Source organism: Salvia splendens, chromosome 22 (assembly GCF_004379255.2).
Source record: "Salvia splendens isolate huo1 chromosome 22, SspV2, whole genome shotgun sequence".
In the NCBI taxonomy this organism is placed as follows: domain Eukaryota; kingdom Viridiplantae; phylum Streptophyta; class Magnoliopsida; order Lamiales; family Lamiaceae; genus Salvia; species Salvia splendens.
In genome coordinates, this window is record NC_056053.1 from 240,177 (window position 1) to 260,526 (window position 20,350).

At 38.7% G+C, this 20,350-nt stretch overlaps 2 protein-coding genes and 1 pseudogene across 3 annotated transcripts; 2 read left to right on the plus strand and 1 right to left on the minus strand.

The window, feature by feature from the left end:
- Nucleotides 1-937: 937 nt before the first annotated feature.
- On the plus strand, nucleotides 938-4,445 carry LOC121786061 (putative D-cysteine desulfhydrase 1, mitochondrial). Its single transcript, XM_042184579.1, has 10 exons — nucleotides 938-1,292; nucleotides 1,364-1,429; nucleotides 2,075-2,269; nucleotides 2,360-2,470; nucleotides 2,564-2,655; nucleotides 3,136-3,228; nucleotides 3,316-3,373; nucleotides 3,451-3,564; nucleotides 3,697-3,794; nucleotides 4,061-4,445. Exons 1-10 carry the CDS (start codon nucleotides 1,170-1,172, stop codon nucleotides 4,263-4,265), a joined length of 1,155 nt encoding a protein of 384 aa, XP_042040513.1. The 5' UTR covers nucleotides 938-1,169; the 3' UTR covers nucleotides 4,266-4,445.
- A 65-nt stretch (nucleotides 4,446-4,510) lies between these two features.
- Nucleotides 4,511-6,241, minus strand: LOC121787768 (annotated as a pseudogene).
- Nucleotides 6,242-12,306: 6,065 nt separating this feature from the next.
- On the plus strand, nucleotides 12,307-16,159 carry LOC121785888 (DNA polymerase epsilon subunit B-like). 2 transcript variants are annotated; one of them, XM_042184355.1, is made up of 13 exons: nucleotides 12,307-12,580; nucleotides 12,677-12,869; nucleotides 13,276-13,429; nucleotides 13,529-13,660; nucleotides 13,924-14,001; nucleotides 14,195-14,299; nucleotides 14,394-14,474; nucleotides 14,586-14,716; nucleotides 14,801-14,895; nucleotides 14,967-15,066; nucleotides 15,290-15,404; nucleotides 15,492-15,602; nucleotides 15,670-16,159. In XM_042184355.1, the coding sequence occupies exons 1-13, from the start codon at nucleotides 12,418-12,420 to the stop codon at nucleotides 15,817-15,819; spliced, it is 1,608 nt and encodes a 535-aa protein (XP_042040289.1). In that variant the 5' UTR covers nucleotides 12,307-12,417; the 3' UTR covers nucleotides 15,820-16,159. The 2 variants fall into 2 exon arrangements, with proteins under 2 accessions (XP_042040289.1, XP_042040290.1); XM_042184356.1 differs by having other exon boundaries at nucleotides 12,310-12,580; nucleotides 15,679-16,158.
- The last annotated feature ends 4,191 nt before the right edge of the window (nucleotides 16,160-20,350 follow it).

Below are 20,350 nucleotides of genomic sequence, written 5' to 3' on the forward strand. Positions count from 1 at the left end.
AAAGATTGGTGGCAGTGTTGCCATTGGAATAGTTTCATTGGCCTCTGCCATTTTTGAGTAGTAAAGAAAAAGATCAAAAACAAAAGCCAAGAGCCAGAATCAGTGAGATCCTGCTTTGATACCATGAAAAGAAACTGCGGAAGCCATGGACGCACACACACTAGAGATATGTTTGGGGAGAGCTCTCAAATCGGCATTTTTCATTACTTCAAATGTAGCATGATGCGATACATATATTCTTCATTCAAATGCAAGTACTAATCTACTTTAACAAACTATGAACATTATACTAATCTACTTTAACAAACTCTGCAAAGCATGTTTCCTCTTTAAACCACACAACACCACGTCGCGCCAAGTACATGTGTGGTCCTCCATCTTAGCTGGCTTGTTTACGGTTCCAACACGTGCGTGCGAGGTTGATCATTGGCTCCTTTTGTGCCGCACACTCCTTACTCTTCTTTGTCTCATTCTCAGCTCCAGCTCTCATGGAGTTCGTGATTGTTTTGGATCGCGCACAATGCATTGCAGCTTGATCTGCTTGTCGGTCCAGTGACTTGAGGCAATGTATTGCAGCTTGATCAGCTTGGTGGTCTAGTGACTTGAGATCATGCATTACGACTTGTTGATCAACTCGACATGTGGCGGCTTGATCAACTTGGTTAGCAGTGGCTTGATCCAGCCTAAGCGTCTGATTATCTCTTCCAACAGGTAATAGCCAAAAATTAGTAATCATATTACATGTATTGTCCATATAGCCGCCTTCATACTATATTGGAGACTTGGGGTACTTCGTGCGTCTGTGTATTTGTGAGTCATCGAACATTGAGTTATAATTATAACTGATTTTTCAATAAAAATCTTGATGAAATATTGTGTGAATAAAACGAAATACTAATATTAATTAGAATTTTTTTTTCCGTTTTTAAAATGAGAGAGTGAGAGCTGACTCTCTACTGAAACAAGATTCACACACTCCATCGGCAAATTGAGATGATGGGAGGTTACATATAAACTACAAATCAATATCCAAGCACTGATGATAAGCAGTCGCTTATTCAATTCAGCGCCCTTTTCGATCATCTCCGTCAATAAAAAAGAAAAATTTCAGCTCAGCAAAAGGCTATCCGACAGCCACAGCAATTCATTCGATCAAATCGGAGGTTTCAATGGATTCTATGCCCAAAACCAACGACACCTCTTTCGAGTTTCCCTGCAAGAAGCCTTACACGCCGCCTTCGTGGGCAGCCAACCTCAATCCAATTCCTTCCCACGTTTTCTCCCTCGGCCAGGTCTGTTCGTTTGCAGTCGTGTTGAATTAATTGAATGCAGTAATGATTTTCTGGGTTTTTTTTTTTTGCAGTTTCCGACTCCAATTCACAAGTGGAACCTCCCTAATTTACCTAAGGGAACCGAGGTTTATCTCAAGGTAACCGTGATTCTTGATTTTTGGTGGTTATTGAGTCGATTATTGAATTATTCTAGTGTGATTGGTTGGTTAACCGATTGCCTTTTTCTTGTGCTTCTATCTGCGTATGCTTGTAAAGTTTAGTCTTTCTGGCTGTATTGTGCCTCTACATGTTTATCCTTTGGTAGATAGTTGGTGGATTGTTCGAATTCGTGACCAAATCGAGCAGCAAATAGATGAGTACCGGATGTAGAGAGCTAAGGCGTGAGCTGACATCTACTGATTCAGTCTAATACTAGCTGACTGAATCACTGACATGTAGTGATTCGTCATTGTGGGACATTTGCAATCCTTTTTAGAGAACTAGATTTCCATGTTTGAAGGGGCATGAATAATACTAGTAATTTGAAATCTTGCTCAAACTCTTAAATCTGCTAGATTGAGAAACATGGTTTTAATAGTTTGCTTGATGTACTCGTATTGGTTTCAACGTAAGTTTTTAAATTAAACTAGTTTCCATGTTACACACATATTGGCATGTGACTGATGTGGTTTGTGATTCTTGTTATCCTGGTTGATGCTGTGTTATTTTGCAATTCCTGAGTATTCTAGATGGGATTATTTTGTACCCATTTGCTGATGTCTAAAGTTTGCTATTGTTTATAGCGTGATGATCTTTCAGGAATGCAATTGAGTGGTAACAAAGTCAGGAAACTTGAATTCTTGATGGCTGAGGCGGTGGCTCAGGGTGCTGATTGCATTATAACTATTGGAGGGATACAAAGCAATCACTGCCGAGCCACTGCTGTGGCTGCCAAGTATTTGAATCTCGACTGCTATCTTATTCTACGCACGTCTAAGGTATCCCCCGGTTAGCACTCTTTTAGCTACTGAGAAATAACAGGTGCCTTCAACGTTGGTTCTTCTTCCCCCATACTTCCCTTTTTGCAGGCTCTAGTCGACCAAGATCCCGGTTTGACTGGAAATCTCTTAGTCGAACGTTTGGTTGGAGCACATGTAGATCTTATTTCAAAAGAAGAATATGCTAGCATTGGGGCTGTAGTACGTCTAATTCTTCACTGTTTAATTATGCTGATTTACCGGCCTGACAGTTTCTGCAAGTCTTACTTTTCTTTCTTTTGTTTCTTCCATCAGGCTCTCACCAACATACTGAAAGAAAAGCTGTTGAGTGAAGGCAGAAAGCCGTATGTCATTCCTGTGGGTGGATCCAACTCCTTGGGGACTTGGTAAAATTTTTCACGAAGCAGACTATTTACCTTTACCATATAAGTTTTTACTTGATTTTCTTTTTGTTGCTTTTCATTTATATTTGGTCTAGAGAACTGTAGCCTTGAGAAGCAGTGAGTGAAAATAATTTGGATAACGACGGATTTTTTTTATCATCATGCCTCATAGACACGACTTAGTCTCCTAGTACGGTACTTAATCTTGGGACAGTGCCTCATAGGATTAATCTTACCTTATGACTTGTGCCCCCCTGACAAAATGAATCTGTGATATCTCCAGCCAATTCAAACTTGAATAAAGTCCGACCAATTTGATCTCGATTAACCAAATACTGCCATAGTCTTTAATCTTACTATTCTATTGTTGGCATAAGCTTTAGTTTATTTTGATGAATCTCAAATTTGTAGTTATATTCCATTTTGTTTCTTCTTCACGTGATAGTGTTGCTATCAATCAACAAAACACTCATCTCTTCCCAGGGGCTACGTCGAAGCAGTTAGAGAGATCCAACAACAGCTTGGAAAAGGGAGCGGTGGAATAACATTTGACGACATAATTGTAGCATGTGGAAGGTATAAACCTTAGTTATGATGTAGCTGTTGTTTTCTAATCCAGTGATGGTAACCGCTGAGACGTGCATACATGTCATTGATTTGCAGCGGAGGCACAATTGCTGGCTTATCAGTCGGGACTTGGCTGAGTGGCTTGGCTGCTAAAGTATGTATTCTTCTTCCCCACTACTCTGCTCCTCCATCTTGAAAATCGTTATCTATTTACAAAGTCTGTAAATGCAGGTCCATGCCTATTGTGTATGTGATGATCCCGACTATTTCTATGACTACGTTCAAGGCCTAATCGATGGGCTCCAGGCCGGTGTTAGCTCGCGTGACATTGTCAACATTCAAAATGTTGAGCTCCATTTCTTTCTCAACACTTTTAGATTGGCATTTCTTGATATTTGAATGTTAGTTAAGATTATGACAAAATTCTAAAATTTGTTTAAAACTCTAATTTCTGCTACTTGATTGCACTTTCAACAGGCGAAAGGACTTGGTTATGCCATGAATACATCAGAAGAGCTAAATTTTGTGCGAGAAATTGCTAAAGCCACCGGTATTGTTCTTGACCCCGTCTACAGGTACGAGTTCATTTTGTCTCGATGAAACACTATGAGATATTATGAATTTCATATGAAAAATGGTGAATAAAAAACAATAGAATTTTCTCCACTTGTGGGTTGCGAAGCCTGTGCCTGAAATCGATTTAATAGCTTGAAATGGTTCCTATTTTATAGAAATATATATCCGGGCTCATTCAAACCAGTCCCTTTAACTAAATTCTTTATGAAACGTAAACTTCCGACCAATATTTTCCGGTGACGTCATTGTTTTGTGATACATGCAGTGGAAAAGCTGCGTATGGGATGATGAGAGACATGGCTGAGAATCCCAGGAAGTGGGAAGGAAGAAAGGTCCTCTTTGTACACACTGGAGGCCTCTTGGGACTGTACGAGAAAACCGAGCAGATAACGCCTCTGGTCGGAAACTGGCGCAGGATGGATGTCCATGCGTCCATCCCTCGCAAGGAAGGCACCGGCAAGATGTTCTAGAAACTTCTTTGGCCTATGTGAACATGTTCAATTTCAAGAATGGGGGAGTCATGATTCTTAGTTGTAACCTCTTTTGCTGCAATATAACTTAGTTCTCTTGCATATGTTGTGGTGACAATGAGATCATAGTGATGTATGTGTGAATGTTGGGAAGAATTCATTTAAAGCCCCTTGTGATAATCCACCCTTTTCACATTATAAACTAATCATAAATCACTCTAAATAATTTCACAAACTCTTGGCTCTCAAACACCATGAAAACTCAAACTAATAAACCAGCCAACTACTGCAATACAGTTTGTGACTGCAAATGCAAGAAATCTCCCATCCCCCACCCCCCTTTCTTCCAAAAACAATGAGAAACCCGCAAATATCCATTTTCCGCCAGTTCCCGACCAATGGGGCGACTGCATCCCCGCCAGTTGGGAGCCAAGCGCTAGACCAGCACCCGTGCATCCACTGTAATTAAATTCATAAATCACGTCATGCATCGTTCTTATTAGTAATTTATTTAAAATGAAAAAAGTGAAATAAAAAGAAGAAGGATCAAACCTTCCACATGCTACAACAATATTATCAATGTTGCACCTACAACATTCCCTTGCTTAAGCTGTTGTTGGATCTCTCTAACTGCTTCAATATAACCCCTGGGGATAAACAGATTGCAAAAATATAAAAAAGTGGAAGAAAACATACTTTTATTTAAACAATAGTACCAAGTTGCCAAAGAAGTAGATCCACCCATAGGAATGACATAAGGCTTTCTCCCTTCACTCAACAACTTCCTTTTTAACATGTTGATGAGTTCCTGATAGAAAACAATCAAGATTCGAATTCAAATATTATAAATATTCAACAAAATTAAACTTTACGTTGGTAGATATATATGCTTACATCACGACCAAGTCTATAATAGTCTTCTTCGGAGACGAGTTCTATACGTGCTCCGGCAAGACGTTCGACTAAAAGGTTTCCATCTAAGCCGGGATCTCTATACACTAGATCCTGCAGAGTCATAAGTTCAAATCAAGCGAAACCCTATCCCAAAAGCAACAAGTTTAGTCCATAATTGTTTTATTTAATATCTTAAACAGCATTATGTATGTTACAAATTTTGTTAACGTAGTAAATTAAGTATGACAATAACAACTTTGAACAGATAAAATAAAATGAATACTCATATAAAGTAAAATAAACAATGTTAAGAATGAGAATGATACTCATAGTTATTCATATTGATACTTAACCCAATTATAAAATCAGCAAATAATGATTTACCTTGGTAGTGCGCAATATGAGATAGCAGTCTAGATTCAAATAGTTGGATGCAACAGCAGTGGCACGGCAGTGATTGCTCTGCACACCACCGATGGTTATAACGCAGTCGGCCCCCTCCTCCCCCATCAAGAACTCCAGCTTCCTCACCTTGTTCCCACTCAGCTGCATTCCCGATAGATCATCGCCCTACAAATTTGAAATTTTAATTAATAATCTTGGATTAATGATTTTCATTGTTAAAGGGAGAAAATATATTCATATATTGTATATTTACAGTAGAGGAAATAACATGCCTTAATAGGCAGAGAGGGAATTTACATATGGTAAGATACATGCACGATTTACCCTAGCTATAATTGGGGAGGGATCTCCGTAATTGATCTTGTAATCTTTTGCATTAACTCCGTGATATTTGCATATCTTATAACACTCCCCCTCAAGTTAAGCAAGGGGATTTCCCATTCTTAACTTGCCAATACTTCATTAAAGCTTCTTGCATCAACAGCCTTTGTGAGGATATCGGCTAGCTGATCCTTCGACCGGACATACGGGAGATCTATTACTCTTCCTTCTATGTTCTCTTTGATGAAATGTCGATCCACCTCGACATGCTTCGTTCGATCGTGCTGTACCGGATTTTCAGATATACTGATGGCTGCTTTGTTGTCACAAAACAATTTACACGGCTCCTTGGACATCAGGCCGAGTTCCGTCAGTAACTTCTTCAGCCATAATATTTATGTTATCCCACTTTTGATTCCACGAAATTCTGCTTCTGCACTGGATAGAGCTACCACCTTCTGTTTTTTGCTTCTCCAAGTCACCAGATTACCTCCAACGAAGGTAAAGTATCCAGCAGTTGATTTCCGATCATTTGGATTTCCTGCCCAATCTGCATCTGTAAATCCATGTACCTCCAAGTTCCCATGATTTTCGAACAGAATTTCGTGCCCCGGTATTCCCTTCAAATAGCGCACAATTCTCAAGACTGCTTCCCAGTGATCAACTTGAGGTTTATGCATGAACTGACTGACTACTCCCACGGCGTATGCAATATCGGGTCTCGTGTGAGAGAGATAGATAAGCTTACCCACCAGTCGCTGATATCTTGTTTGATGAGTGAGTTCAGCTCCTTCTGTCAGTCGCAGACCGTGGTTCTGCATCATCGGGGTCTCTGCAGGCTTGCAGTCAAGCATCCCTGTTTCGGCCAAAAGATCAAGAACATACTTCCGTTGATTTATAAAGACCCCCTTCTTCGATCTCATTACTTCAATGCCCAGAAAGTATTTTAATAGGCTCAGGTCCTTCATCTCAAACTCGGTGAATAGATTATCCCTCAACCGTTTGATCTCGTCCTCATCATCCCCAGTAAGAATCATGTCGTCCACGTAAATAATCAAACATGTGATCTTCTCTTCCCTCCCTTTTATGAACAGAGTATGGTCAGAGTTACTATGTTCGTATCCATATTTCTTCATCACCTCTGTAAATCTTCCAAACCATGCTCTTGGTGACTGCTTCAAACCATACAGCGTCTTCTTGAGTTTGCACACTTCTCCCCTTCTGAACTCTCCATCGAACCCTGGTGGAGCTTCCATATAGATTGGTCGTGTCAGCTCTCCATGCAAGAACGCATTGGTAACATCAAACTGATGTAGGGGCCAGTTTTTTGTTACTGCAATAGAGAACAATACGCGGATCGTGTTCATCTTTGCTACTGGTGAGAAGGTCTCGGCATAATCTACCTCATACGCGGATCGTGTTCATCTTTGCTACTGGTGAGAAGGTCTCGGCATAATCTACTGGTGAGAACAATATCCCTTTGCCACCAGTCTCGCTTTATAGCGATCAATCGATCCATCTGGTTTCCTCTTGATTGTAAAGACCCAGCGGCACCCCACTGGTCTAGATCCCTCTGGCCTTCGACAGACTTCCCATGTTATTCTTCATTAGTGCCTTCATTTCCACCATCATCGCTTTCTTCCAATGTGGGATCTTTACTGCCTCCTCTGCAGTCCGGGGAAGTTCTTCTTCCTCGTACAAAGCGGTCATAAAAGCCTTTGCCATCTTGGTCAGATTTGCCGATGCAAAGTTTCCCACTGAATATCTGCTCTTCTTTGATATACGCTCGGGACTGTATCGTTTAGGTGGAACACCCCTTGTACTCCTCTCTGGAAGTATATACTGTCCTGTGTCCCCATCAATTGCAGCACTCTCCGTGGGTTCTACATCAGCATCGTTAGGAACAATTGTACTATTGACATTTGTTTCAGTGTTTACCTTGGATATCACTGGAGGAGGATGTTCAGACGTTGGTGACTGGGGAGGCTCCGCCGGTGACAAGACGGGCTCGGTGACAGCGCTAGTTGTCTTTGTTGGTTCCACCACAGATTCGCTTGGTAGTGGCACAAACCAATTTAGGGGTCCACTTGACCTATCAATTATTCCACTCTCCCCCTGACCACTAAAATTGGTGTAGAAGTATTCGCATTCTAAGAAGTTGCAGTTCATTGTCATTATAATCTTCCTAGACGATGGGTCGTAACACCTATATCCCTTCTGATTTATTCCATATCCCAAGAAAATACATTTTAGGGCGCACGCGGAAAATTTTGTTCGTTCGTGTTTAGGGACATGGACATACACCGAGCATCCAAAGATTTTAAGGGGTAGGGTAAGAGGTTCAGGCACATCGGCTAGGGAAGACAAGAGGTTTAATGGGGTTTTCATGTTTAAGATTTTTGTAGGGAAACGGTTTACCAAATAAACAGAGGTAGCAACAGCTTCAGGCCACAAAATTTTTTGAACTTTTGAGTCAAAAAATAAGGCGCGTGTGATTTCCAAAATAATCCTATTCTTTCTTTCGGCTACTCCGTTTTGTTCGGGGGTATAAGGGCACGAGGTTTGATGAACTAACCCGTTGTCTGTGAAAAAGTTTGACATGTCCTTGTTAACGAACTCCCTCCCATTGTCAGACCTAAGAATTTTTATAGTTGTCTGAAACTGAGTTTTGATTAGTTTGTAAAACAAAACAAATTTTTCAAAGACTTCAGATTTATTTTTCAAAAAATACACCCACGTCATTCTTGAGCAATCATCCACAAATAATACGAAATATCGAAAACCATGATCCCCAGTAACGGGCGCAGTGCCCCAAACATCAGCATGCACAAGTGAAAAAAGACTCTTAACACGAGTTTCAGTAGATTTAAATGACTGTCTGTGGCTTTTCGCCAAAACACATGACTCACAATCAAAATCCTTAATATGTGAAAAATTCGGGTAAAGAAGTTTAAGATAACCAAGAGATGGGTGACCTAGACGTCTGTGCAACAACCAAGCGTCTCGAGTAGCAGATCCGTGAGTCAACATCGCGGCACTGCCTTGGTGAGCCATCTCGTCGACATAGTAGAGCCCTTGACGCTCAGTGCCACGCCCAATTATCCACCTCGTCCTGATATCCTGTAAAACACAGAAATTTGGATGCATCAGTAGTGTACAATTTAATTCCTTTGTGACGTGACTAATCGACATCAATTTATGAGACAGCTTGGGCACATAAAGACAATTTGATAATGTCAGTGTCGGAGAAATTTCAATAGTTCCACTCCCCTCTACTGAAGTAAATTCCCCGTCAGCAGTCTGTATTTGACTTTTCATAGTTCCACAAAATTCCACAAAATCCTGCCTATCATGAGTCATAGTATCAGTTGTCCCGCAATCAAAAATCCACCGATTATCTTTTTCCCTAGACTTATGTCGCACCGCACATGCAATGGCCAGGTCATGCAAAATTTCAAACCTATTGGGGCTAACATACAACTCATCACACAATATGGGGTCTGTTTTCAAATTAGCTACATTTCGGGGGGCAGACTGTAAATTCTTGTAGTCGAATGGGGCATGATTCGAATTAACCAAAGTTTGGGGGGCGGATTGCATAGAATGGGGTTCAATGTGTAATTCATCAAAAGTTTGAGGCATATATGAAAAATAATATGGGCTAGGTTTAGAAAACCCTAGCCCATTACCTCCTTCATTGCCTCTCTCAATTTCGCCGACTCGTCCGGCGAATGCTGCCTGGCCGACTTCCTCCGTCCGTCTGCCGCCGCCGCCGCGTGGAGTGACACCGTCAGTACTCCGTCCACGGGTGGTATTCTCTGTTCCACTCGTTTCCTCCATGCCGATAGCCAATCTGGCCTTCCCTTTTTGGCTCTCCTCCCACCACTCCGGGAATTCGATCAATTTGAAGCAATTCTCACGGGTATGTTTGTTCATCCCACAATTCGAACACCATAGTTTGGATTTGTCTGGCTTGGTGGCTCCGCGGCGGCTGTTGGTGGCTGCAGACGGTTGTATTTGGCGGTTCTGTGGTGGCTGCAGACGGTTGTATTTGGCGGTTCTGTGGTGGCTGCGCTGGTTGTGTTTGGGGATGGGTCTGGAATCGGGTTTGTCGAGCCCCAAATCCGAGTCCCACCCCGTTGGCTGCTGTGGTTGTGTCGGTATTGACCGACGGCATGATCTTTAGCCGGACGACTTCTCGCTTGATCCAGCCGTAGGCAACGTCCACTGGGGGGTTGGACTCTCCTTGAGGATGTCTCGCCTTGTTCCTTCGAATTGGGAGTTCAATCCCGCCAGAAACTTGTACAATCTCTTTTGATTGGTGATTTCTCGATACTCACATATTCCCTTGTCACATCAGGTAATGGTTTTGGTTTGGCATCGATCAATCTCGATCCACACCCCGTGTAGTGTTCTCCAGTAAGTCTCCAGATCCATGTCCCCTTGGACAATCCGGCTGACCTTGTCCTCCATGTCATATATCAGGTAAGAGTCCGACGTACTCTGGTACGTTATGGCCAAGCTATCCCAAATTGCCTTCGCACTTTGATGGTGTGCGAAATCTGCCACGATTTCAATCTCCATATTGTCAACGATCCAGGAGAAGACCACTAAATCGGTCTCCTCCCACTCCAGATACTCTTTATCGGTAGGTTTCGGGGGTTCCGGTACCCCGGTAATGTGCCGCAGTGCTCGTCGGCTTCCGATGGCTACCCGCATCAGTCGGGCCCATAGTGCATAATTTCTCCCATTTAGCTTGAATGCAACTGTTACATTCTTGCTTGCCTTTAGTTTGAGATCGCCAGTCTTGACGTCTTCTCCTTCTGCCATTTCAGGTTTCGATTCGTCCGTCACCGCCTTCTGGTTGGGAAAGGTAATTGGGCAGTGATGAGGTTATATTCTGAGCCCTTGAATTCTTTGAATTTTCGGTGGCTCTGATGCCATGTTAAAGGGAGAAAATATATTCATATATTGTATATTTACAGTAGAGGAAATAACATGCCTTAATAGGCAGAGAGAGAATTTACATATGGTAAGATACATGCACGATTTACCCTAGCTATAATTGGGGAGGGATCTCCGTAATTGATCTTGTAATCTTTTGCATTAACTCCGTGATATTTGCATATCTTCTAACATTCATGATACTACTATAACCTACCTTGACATAAACCTGGGTGTTCTTAGGCAGATCCACTTGTGAATTGGAGTAGGAAACTAGAACAACAAACCGTCAAATTTACTGCATAATTAATCTACATTAATTTTCACATAATAATCCATTAATTAATTGAAACGTACGTGTCCGAGTGAGAAGAGGTGACAAGGGGTGGGAGTGAGATGTGCTGCCCATGAAGGTGGGGTGTAACACTTCTTGCTCAAGAACTCAACTGGGGCAGCCGTGTTTCATGCAGAGTGCAAGTAATTAATGAGGAGGCCAGTTCTCTGTCTATTTATATACAGACTACAGTCTACAGTGATGGATGGTTTAGAGTTTAGGCGAGCTTCATGCCTGCCTCGCCATCTAATGTAAAATTGATAAAATATGAGTAATAAATATTTTTTAAAAAAAGTGATTGGAGTGTTGTTATTAGAGAATGTAGACTATCTTATAAGGGAAAAAAACTTAGCAAAAAATACAAGCGGATTAGTTTTGCGAGACGAACCAAAATTTTATAGAAGAAACTGAGCGAGTAATATTTTTTTTTTTATAATTTGGAGTACAAAATTATGAAAAGACCCCTGGTAAAATTGAAAATTGTCGATGGCCAATTGGCCCACCGAGATAAAACAACTCATTATAAACGAAGCAAAACTAAAAAAAAGTTTTATATGTGTAGAATTTATATTTGTTTTATTTTCTCCGTCCTACAAGAATATTCACTTTCCATTTTTAGAAACTCTTTTCACTCTAATAACGTGGGATTCATTCTTCACTAACAATACTTTAATTACTTTTTCTCTCTGCTCTTTTTTACTATACTAATTTTGTACTCCCTCCGTCCCGGACTACTTGCACTTATTTCCTTTCTGGGCGTCCCAAGTTATTTGCACTATTTCCATTTTTAGTAAAAATTTTCACCTGCAGCCGTAATATTTGACTTTGCTATACACTCATTCCTTAATCTCCGTGCCGAAAATGAAACGTGCGAATAGTGCGGGACAGAGGGAGTATTAAAATTTATATCAACTTAAAAATGTATATTCTTTGGGGACAGAGGAAGTATTATTGTCTCTCAAAAGTCAAAGGGATGGAAGATAGTCAGATAGTAACAGTTTCAGAGAATTTTATTTTTTAATTAGGCAGGCCTTTCAGCCTGTGCACGTATGCCCCCCATATTTACGGTCCGGATTAAAACCCAATAACAATATGAGCCCGGCCCACACTACAGATTCCCGCCATTGCTACCCCTCAGAATTTCAGCCGTAAACACACTCATTCCATTCCTTCTGCCGCCAAAACCTCCTTTTTTTCACTCACTTCAAATCTGCATCACATCGAGCTGAACCAGCGGCGAAAGGCAACTCAACAATGAGCTCTAAGATGAGAAATAAGGTGCAGAAGAAGTTCAACATGAGGGGTTACAAACTCAAAATGGAAGCCCTAACGGAAATCCTTGGATTCATCGGCCGATTTCCCGATGCGGAAGACGAAGCGCTCGATCTACTCCTCGACGAGCTGCATAACGTCTCATGTAATGGACTCCCGAGCTTCTATCTTAAGCATTACCCTGTTTGGTGGCGATTTTTTGCTATTTTGATTTAATTGAATGTTGCTTGTTCTGTTTCAGTGAAATCGTCGATACTGGATAAGGAGCCGGTGCAGAGAGTGGTGGCGCTTTTGCTTGAAGCTGAAGCTGCGGTGGAGGAGAGTCCGACGACTAGCGGTCATAGCTCGGCTGCCTCTGCGTCTGCTTTGAGAATCATTGATGCATTTGATTTCCCCAAATTTCGTTATGATGCGATCAAAAAATTATTTCACAAGTATGTTATGTCTTTTCCCAAACCTACTTCAAATGTATTTTTTCTCAATTATGAATTTCTAACGTATTTTACCGATGCATGACAATTTCTTTAATGTCAAATTTAATATCTACTTTGTTGGTGAGTATGATGTTGTTGTGTCTTTAAGCTTGCACATATTAAGTACTAGTTGACTTGGTTTCTGAAACTAGAGTTTTCCTATGTATTACATATAGCTGAAGCTTAGTATGATGGGAATATGGGAGATATATACTAACAATATCTGATTCATAATATTCACGTAATGAGTTAACTATTTCATTCTAAAGATAGAACTGGTCAACATTTGAATGGATGGGTTTATGTGAATGTATTGATACTCGCAGCTCCTTTTTACCTTCTGATGGTAAATTTTATACTTGTTTAGGTACTCGGGAAAGCTCCCAATTTATGGTGATGCGCCTGCAAAGGTCACGCTATACAGAGATAGGTTTATGTTGTTGTTTCAAAGGCTCTCCCGGGATCCTCATTTTTCTAGGCCTGTTTTTGATAGTGATATGTCAGATTACGGCAGCTGCCAGGTAACCCTGCTGCTACATGAGTCCTTTATAAGCATACTTTCAAAAACTAGGAAGCATTTTTCTGCTGACACTTAATATTTACTATAATTTCATTTTCAGATATCGCCAATTCAATCTCTGGTTGGTCAGAGAGGAAAGAGATGGGTCATGGGACTTATATCTCAACTGGAGGATGGCCATTTCTACCTGGAAGACTTAACTGCTGCTGTGGAAGTTGATTTATCCAATGCAATATCCTTTTATAGACCAGTAAATATTTGGCCCTCTAAGTGCCTTTTACCATTTAAAGGGAGAAAAGCCTAGTAGTTGGGCTAGAATGCGTTTGTGAATAGCTTAAATCTAAAATCATCTAGCGTAGTCAATGTTAATAAGAAATGATGTTCACTGTAGTGTTGCCATTTAGAAGTCTTATCATCATGTATTGGCGTGTGATATGATTGTGGTATCTTCTTGAACATTACAAAGCTCTATGCAGTTTCTTTAACTTGAATTACAGAATCACTACAGGGTTTTTTGTTGAGAACACAATTGTCTTAGCAGAAGGCGAGATGCTCATGGATGGTATCTTTCAGGTTTGTGTTGATAATATTTGACCATGCAAAGACCTTTAAGTGCTGAACAAACAATGCTTATTATAGAATACATTAACTGTGCTTTCTAAGCTGGATCCTTGGAGAATTACCAATATTGCATCTGCAACCCTTGTATGTAACTTGCGGTTTCAACAATGGAACAGTTAATCGTAATTTCGTAAATGACTTGCAGGTGAAAACATGTGGATTTCCTCCATTAGAGGACAGAGAAAAGTCACTTGCAATGCTAGCAGGACTTGATTTTTTTGGCAGTGGTTCACTTACCAAAGAGGAGATGGTATCCTTTGAAAATTACTGCTGTCAGTGACAAATCAGATGCTGCCTCAGTTTAAAAAGTAATAATTGCTTGTCTTTCCTTAACACTGGCCCAGGTTAGACTTGCAGAGCTTGAAAGAGGGGCAGTTAATGACATGTTTGTGATACTCTCTGATGTTTGGCTGGACCATGAGGAGGTAATCATTCTTAAAATCTCATCTGCCTTGCTTAGTAATTGGTTAAATCCAATCTTGTTTTAACTTGTTAGTGTGATTCACTAATTGCTTCATCCTCCATCCTTAGAGAAGACTATGGAGAAACTTGAGATCATCCTCAATGGTTATGAGAATGAGAATGTAGTCCCGTCTCTGTTCGTTTTCATGGGAAACTTCTCTTCTCATCCATGTAATCTTTCTTTTAGTTCTTACTCCAGCATCAGGTGAGAACACCTCTATTGTATTTGTCATTGATATAAATCATGGGAAACAAAAACAGTGTGAAAGTGGACAAGGTTTGCCTGCAGATCAAACTTTGGGAGACTAGGCAAAATGATTGCGGATCATCAACGTCTAAAAGAACATAGTAGATTTCTTTTCATTCCTGGTCCTGATGATATAGGTAATTTAAAATACTTTCATAATTTCCAGATGCAAATTTAACATGCTCATATCATAAAATACTGCTTTCAGGACCTTCACATGCTCTACCCAGATGCTCGTTGCCAAAATACATAATTGAGGAGTTTCAAAGTCACATTCCAAATGCTGTATTTATGAGTAATCCTTGCAGGTATTTTCTTAATGCTTGCTAAAATATTTGTTGCTTGACCATGCTTGAATACATGCTTTCTGAACTCTGATAGCTATTTTTTTACTATGATCACACCAGTAGAAACTTCAGTAAGGGATTTCAAGCATCAATGTCTGTATTATTTCCAATTCTCTTTTAATTGCTGATGTTAATCGTTTGTTTTGAACTGACCGAAATTACTCTTCTTTTTGGTTGAAAGCAGAATCAGATTTTATACGCTAGAAATTGTATTTCTACGGGAAGATATGCTTTACAAAATGCGGAGATCATGTCTGATGCCTCCTTTAACTGAAGAAACAAGCGACCCATTCGAGCATGTAAGCCTAGTATTCTACGCAATATTTTCCTGTCTTTGTTAATTGGAATCACCCTGAAGGCCACGTGGACACAATTCTTTTGTGCAGCTTGTTGCGACCATAGTGCATCAAAGCCATCTTTGCCCTCTGCCCTTGAGCGTACAGCCCATAATTTGGAACTTTGATCACTGTCTTCATTTGTATCCAACTCCACAAACAGTAATTTCCTTTTTTATATATTAAGTTCTGAGTTCAAGCTCATCAAATTTGGTATTCAATTTTTTAGTTGATGCAGATTGTCCTGGGGGATAGAAGTGAACAGAAGGCATTCAAGTACACTGGAGTTACATGCTTTAACCCTGGTTCCTTCTCAAATGACTTCACTTTTGTGGCCTATCGACCTTGCTCGCAGGAAGTTGAACTATCGGCTGTGTAAGTATGGTTTCCGGTTGTTAAATGCACAAATAGACATTTGAGAATTGAGTGTTCCTATTTAACTGGGACATAGCTCTTTGGAAGTCTTATTATCAAATTTGTAGGGTTGAATTTATTGAAAAGTTGCTGCACATATTGTATTCTCCTTGTAGGTCAGCAACCTCATTTCTATGATTCTCTGTAATTTTTAGAGTTTATGATGCAATTTTACCCAGCTAAGCTTGTGGGCGAATTTCCATTTTATGTAATGTAATTGTATACATACCTGACTCAGAATAGTTCCCTAAACATTATAGTTTTGATTTTCAAATTTCTGATTCCTAGAGCTCTGAAACCAGATTTATAGGTAGTACATGTGTAGGAACTTCTTCCTATACGAGAACTGCCAATTAAGCACATTTATCTTATTTTTCTTTCTTTCCTGTGTGCACAGATGATGTTGAAGTTTAGCATTGACATGGCCTTTTATACTTTAGAATGGCCCTTATGCTTATTGCATGAGATTACTGAATTAAATTCCTAACTTGCTCAAATTTTTAGCTTCATTTCTTTGTAAGCTAATTTCTGAAGTAGATACTTCATTCAAAGTAGTGTCATTAACATCAGCAATGAGGATAAAACTGCCACATGTTTGAACATGAACATCCAAAACTTGACTCAAAGTATGACTCTGTATTTTGTCTGGTCGGTAGTTGAAATTTTGACTTAGACAGAACCAAGATGTGAAAGGGGTTCAAAGGTGAGAGTTTAAATTTCCCTCAGATGCTTATACAAGGAAGGCCACATAAGGTGAACTTGAAATAGGAAAAGATAAAGGTAAATTACAATTACTGCATGATGTTATTCCAATTTCCACCTAATTATTTGCATTTTCAAGCAATTGGTACTATTGAGTAATTTTATTTACCTCGTGCTCTTGGTAAAGTATACATAAGTGGAGCGGTTGCACATTTTTCATATGTTCTGTTTGCATCATTATTTGATTATTGACTGCTGTGAAAGCTGAGATCAGGGTTTGCTGAGCACTGGACTTTCTGGTACGTTTGTGGAAAAACTACGTGTCATGAAATGTGCCACTTCAAACTCTGGTGTGGAGCCTTTTGATTGGAAAACTGACTTTTCTTTCTGTTACTGGCCTTCTTTTCTTGAGCAATATTGAAGAATCATGTGTTTCTACTTGTTTTTCCAATCTGCTAAAGTTGTGATAAATATAGTATTAAAGTTTTATTATATGCAACAAACTGCATCAATCATGAAGTAGTATCAATCATGAAGTAGTATGATATTCAACACTTGACCCGAAAGTTGTGTCTTTCTGTCCATTTCTCCAACTCTTGCTTAAAGTGAAAATGTCAGTCATTTAGTACGCAGAAATGTTTTTTGAATAACTATCAAATCTAAACAGATCATACATATCTGCCGTCTTGTTTCCATTGACATTTTCTTCCTGCAGTCTCTTCCTCAGTATCTGTACCTTTGTTATTAAAAGTTGCTAGTTGGTATAGAACTGTTTAAAGATGAACTAGAATTTTTCTTTGGTATGATTGCAAGAAAAGAGTGGTAAGGGAAGCAAATAAAATAGTATGATCTCAACCAAATTTAGAAAGAAATAAATAGTTAGCCTGTACCAGTGCCAAAGGTGGTGTATCCCATCAAGGTTAGATTATTTAAGGAAAGTATCAATATGTCAACAAGGACATCTTACATCCTTGTCTTCTACCTACTATCAATTAGATCCAAAAAGTAAGTTGTACTCAAAAGACACCTCCAGTATTGCCCCTTAATTAATTCGTTAACTGATTTATAAATCCTCTCGAGATAGGTACATGTAGACCATAATCAAGGTGAGAAAATATGAATAAGCATTTCTCTATGAGCTGGTGCTGGTATTATTACAGAACAAGCTTGGCCGAAATAGGGAACTTATAATGAGCTGCTAGTAATAGTGACTGCAATAATATACCATTAGGGCAGGTAGCTGAACTCCTCAATTGTTAATTAGGAAACCTATATTTTGATTTCTCGTTGGAACGGTTCGAATGTTAGCTTTCATAGGGTGCTGCAGTTGGGAAGTTCTGATAACTTCTTAACTCAGGAATCACCCATTGCCAACTTGGTGTGCTAATGAGTCAAATCAGGTGAGATGTGGAGGTTAAGTCTAGCACAGAAGCACTCAGTATTCCACCCAAGATGGAGACGAATACAAAAACTTATATGATGCGAACTGAAATGTGTACATGGATAAGAGAACTGGCTGGATTCATTGTCAATTTGCTTGAACCTCTTACTTTTAAGGTTTTACATTGTTATAGAGTCATCTAGACTTTGAAAACATGGATCATTTAGGAAGTTATTGTTTGTGCGAGTATTATTTACTGCTTGGGATTATAATAATTTACTTATATGCTGAAATGTAGTAGGTAAAGCTGGTAAACTATCTACTAAGTCCTCCACTTAAGAATTGGCTTCAACTTAGTCATACCAATATGCATGGAACGAATGTTATTGTTATTCAAGTGATTACATGAAAACTTTGTATATTCCGTTTCTTGCATAAATTCATAAACACTATAGACTATATTCCCTTTCTTTGCAATATGCTTAACTAGTTAATTGGCACTTGAAAACTCTTAGGTATTTCTTGAAGCATGCAGTATCAATTTCATAGCTTCACATTTATATGTAGATTGTATATACAGAATATAGTGTGAAATGTGAATATTAATGAACTAAGATTCAGTCCTTGAACCTTGTATGATGAGAAAATTAAGTTCAAGCTTGTTAATGTTACTTTTCATTATCTTCTATGTTGTGATAAATATTTATTTTGATAATATATTGCGAATAGGTAAAAGACATAATTTGGTCAAATTAATAGAAATGGTCGGTTTTACAAGTGGTGGGCTCGTGATCCGTTTACAGTTGAAATTAAGAAGAATCCATTAATTTGTTCTTAATTAAGGATAACTCAATAACAATGAATATGACAAGTGAGCAGAAGAGAGGGGTAGGCCAACAGGCAAAAAACAAGTCTTACTCAGGAAAAAGGTTTTAATATCGACAGTTTTAGGATGTTGAGAACTAAGTTTAGTTGCCGTTATAGTTAAGTATTTGGTGTTAGAAAGTTAGCTTGTCAGATTTTTTTTGGATCAATCAGACAAGGTTTGCTATAGTTAAACTAGAATCAGCCTGAGAATTCGGTACGCTAAGAATTAGCTGACTCATTGTTATGATGCCAAAATTTTTTAAGTTACAAATGAAAGCTTTTCATAAAGTGAGAGGTTTTTGAGGAGTACATGTAATTTTGGACATTTTTTCAGAAAACATCAAATGTTGTGGATATGAACTATGATTAACACAAATATAATGGCTTGTCTCGATTTAGCTAGTAACGGAAAACGAACCCTTATTATTTATTGCGATGTAAGTTTATATAGGTACAATGTGTATGTAGCTTAAGTAAAAATAAATAACAAGTTTACCTTAGTTTGAAAGTTAATTTGAACTAGAGGTTTGATTTCAATATACTACTGCTGCCCCAACATTGTTATCTATGATGTGGAGATATCAACTGAATAGTATGTTAACTATATATATAATCAATTGGGAGGCTTGGGAAAATATAAACAGTGCAAATTGTTTATTTACAATAATATAAATGCACAGACAAAATGAATGCTATACATTTAATTTGTGGAGATGTTCTTTCTATATGTAGGATTGTAAATTGTGTCAAATTCAATCTGTTAGGGTGGACGAGATTTCTTGGACGAAATTGATGATTATTAGTCATTTTGTTGGGAATTTGGTTTGGCATATGTGCATTACTTTATAACTAATTTCTCAAGTTATTATGTAGTTATTAGTCAATTTGTTCAATTTAAAACGTAAAACGAAAGAAAACATGTGACAATTTCCTTAGCCACCGAGATCATATACCCAATGATTAAATCCAAAAGGTGTTAACGAAATATGGCCAAAGTTAAAATAAGATAGGTGCATATATGAATGAAATGTGGGACTCATCACATGAAAAATATAATTATCTGATTTCCTTTATATATGTATATTTACTGTTGCACAAAACATATTTTTAAATACTATATGAGTAAATTAATACGCAATATATTCCAAGGGATGCAATACACACCCTATAACATTATTGAATGGACTATGATCGGAATATTGATTCCTTATTAGATGATTATCTATGATTGAAGCAATTATAAAATATGTATAAATAATAATATATACTCCGTATTAGATATTCAAGGATAGTAATTACAATCTCCCATTTGTATTAATAACATATGCATTATAAATTATTTTTAGTGTCTAGAATATAGGTCCATGTTTAATTATTAATCTTAAATATGCGTATTAATATTGCAAATTAGACAGTAAAACGCTTTAAGCAAAGACATTAATCCTACCTACTTGACTTGGATTTCATGTTTAATTAACCTTAAATAAACATTATTTATTATCACTTCATCGCACAAACACCTGATATACACGCTAGAAATAATAAA

What these genes read in the sequence shown, in the direction of transcription:
- LOC121786061 (XM_042184579.1), top strand. Translation starts at nt 1,170, where the DNA reads ATGGATTCTATGCCCAAAACCAACGACACCTCTTTCGAGTTTCCCTGC. An exon ending in ATAATTGTAGCATGTGGAAG is followed by an intron (nt 3,229 to 3,315) that starts GTATAAACCTTA and finishes ATTGATTTGCAG; the next exon opens with CGGAGGCACAATTGCTGGCT. An exon ending in GTTCTTGACCCCGTCTACAG is followed by an intron (nt 3,795 to 4,060) that starts GTACGAGTTCAT and finishes TGATACATGCAG; the next exon opens with TGGAAAAGCTGCGTATGGGA.
- LOC121785888 (XM_042184355.1), top strand. Translation starts at nt 12,418, where the DNA reads ATGAGCTCTAAGATGAGAAATAAGGTGCAGAAGAAGTTCAACATGAGG. An exon ending in CAGATTACGGCAGCTGCCAG is followed by an intron (nt 13,430 to 13,528) that starts GTAACCCTGCTG and finishes TTTCATTTTCAG; the next exon opens with ATATCGCCAATTCAATCTCT. An exon ending in TCCTGGTCCTGATGATATAG is followed by an intron (nt 14,896 to 14,966) that starts GTAATTTAAAAT and finishes TACTGCTTTCAG; the next exon opens with GACCTTCACATGCTCTACCC.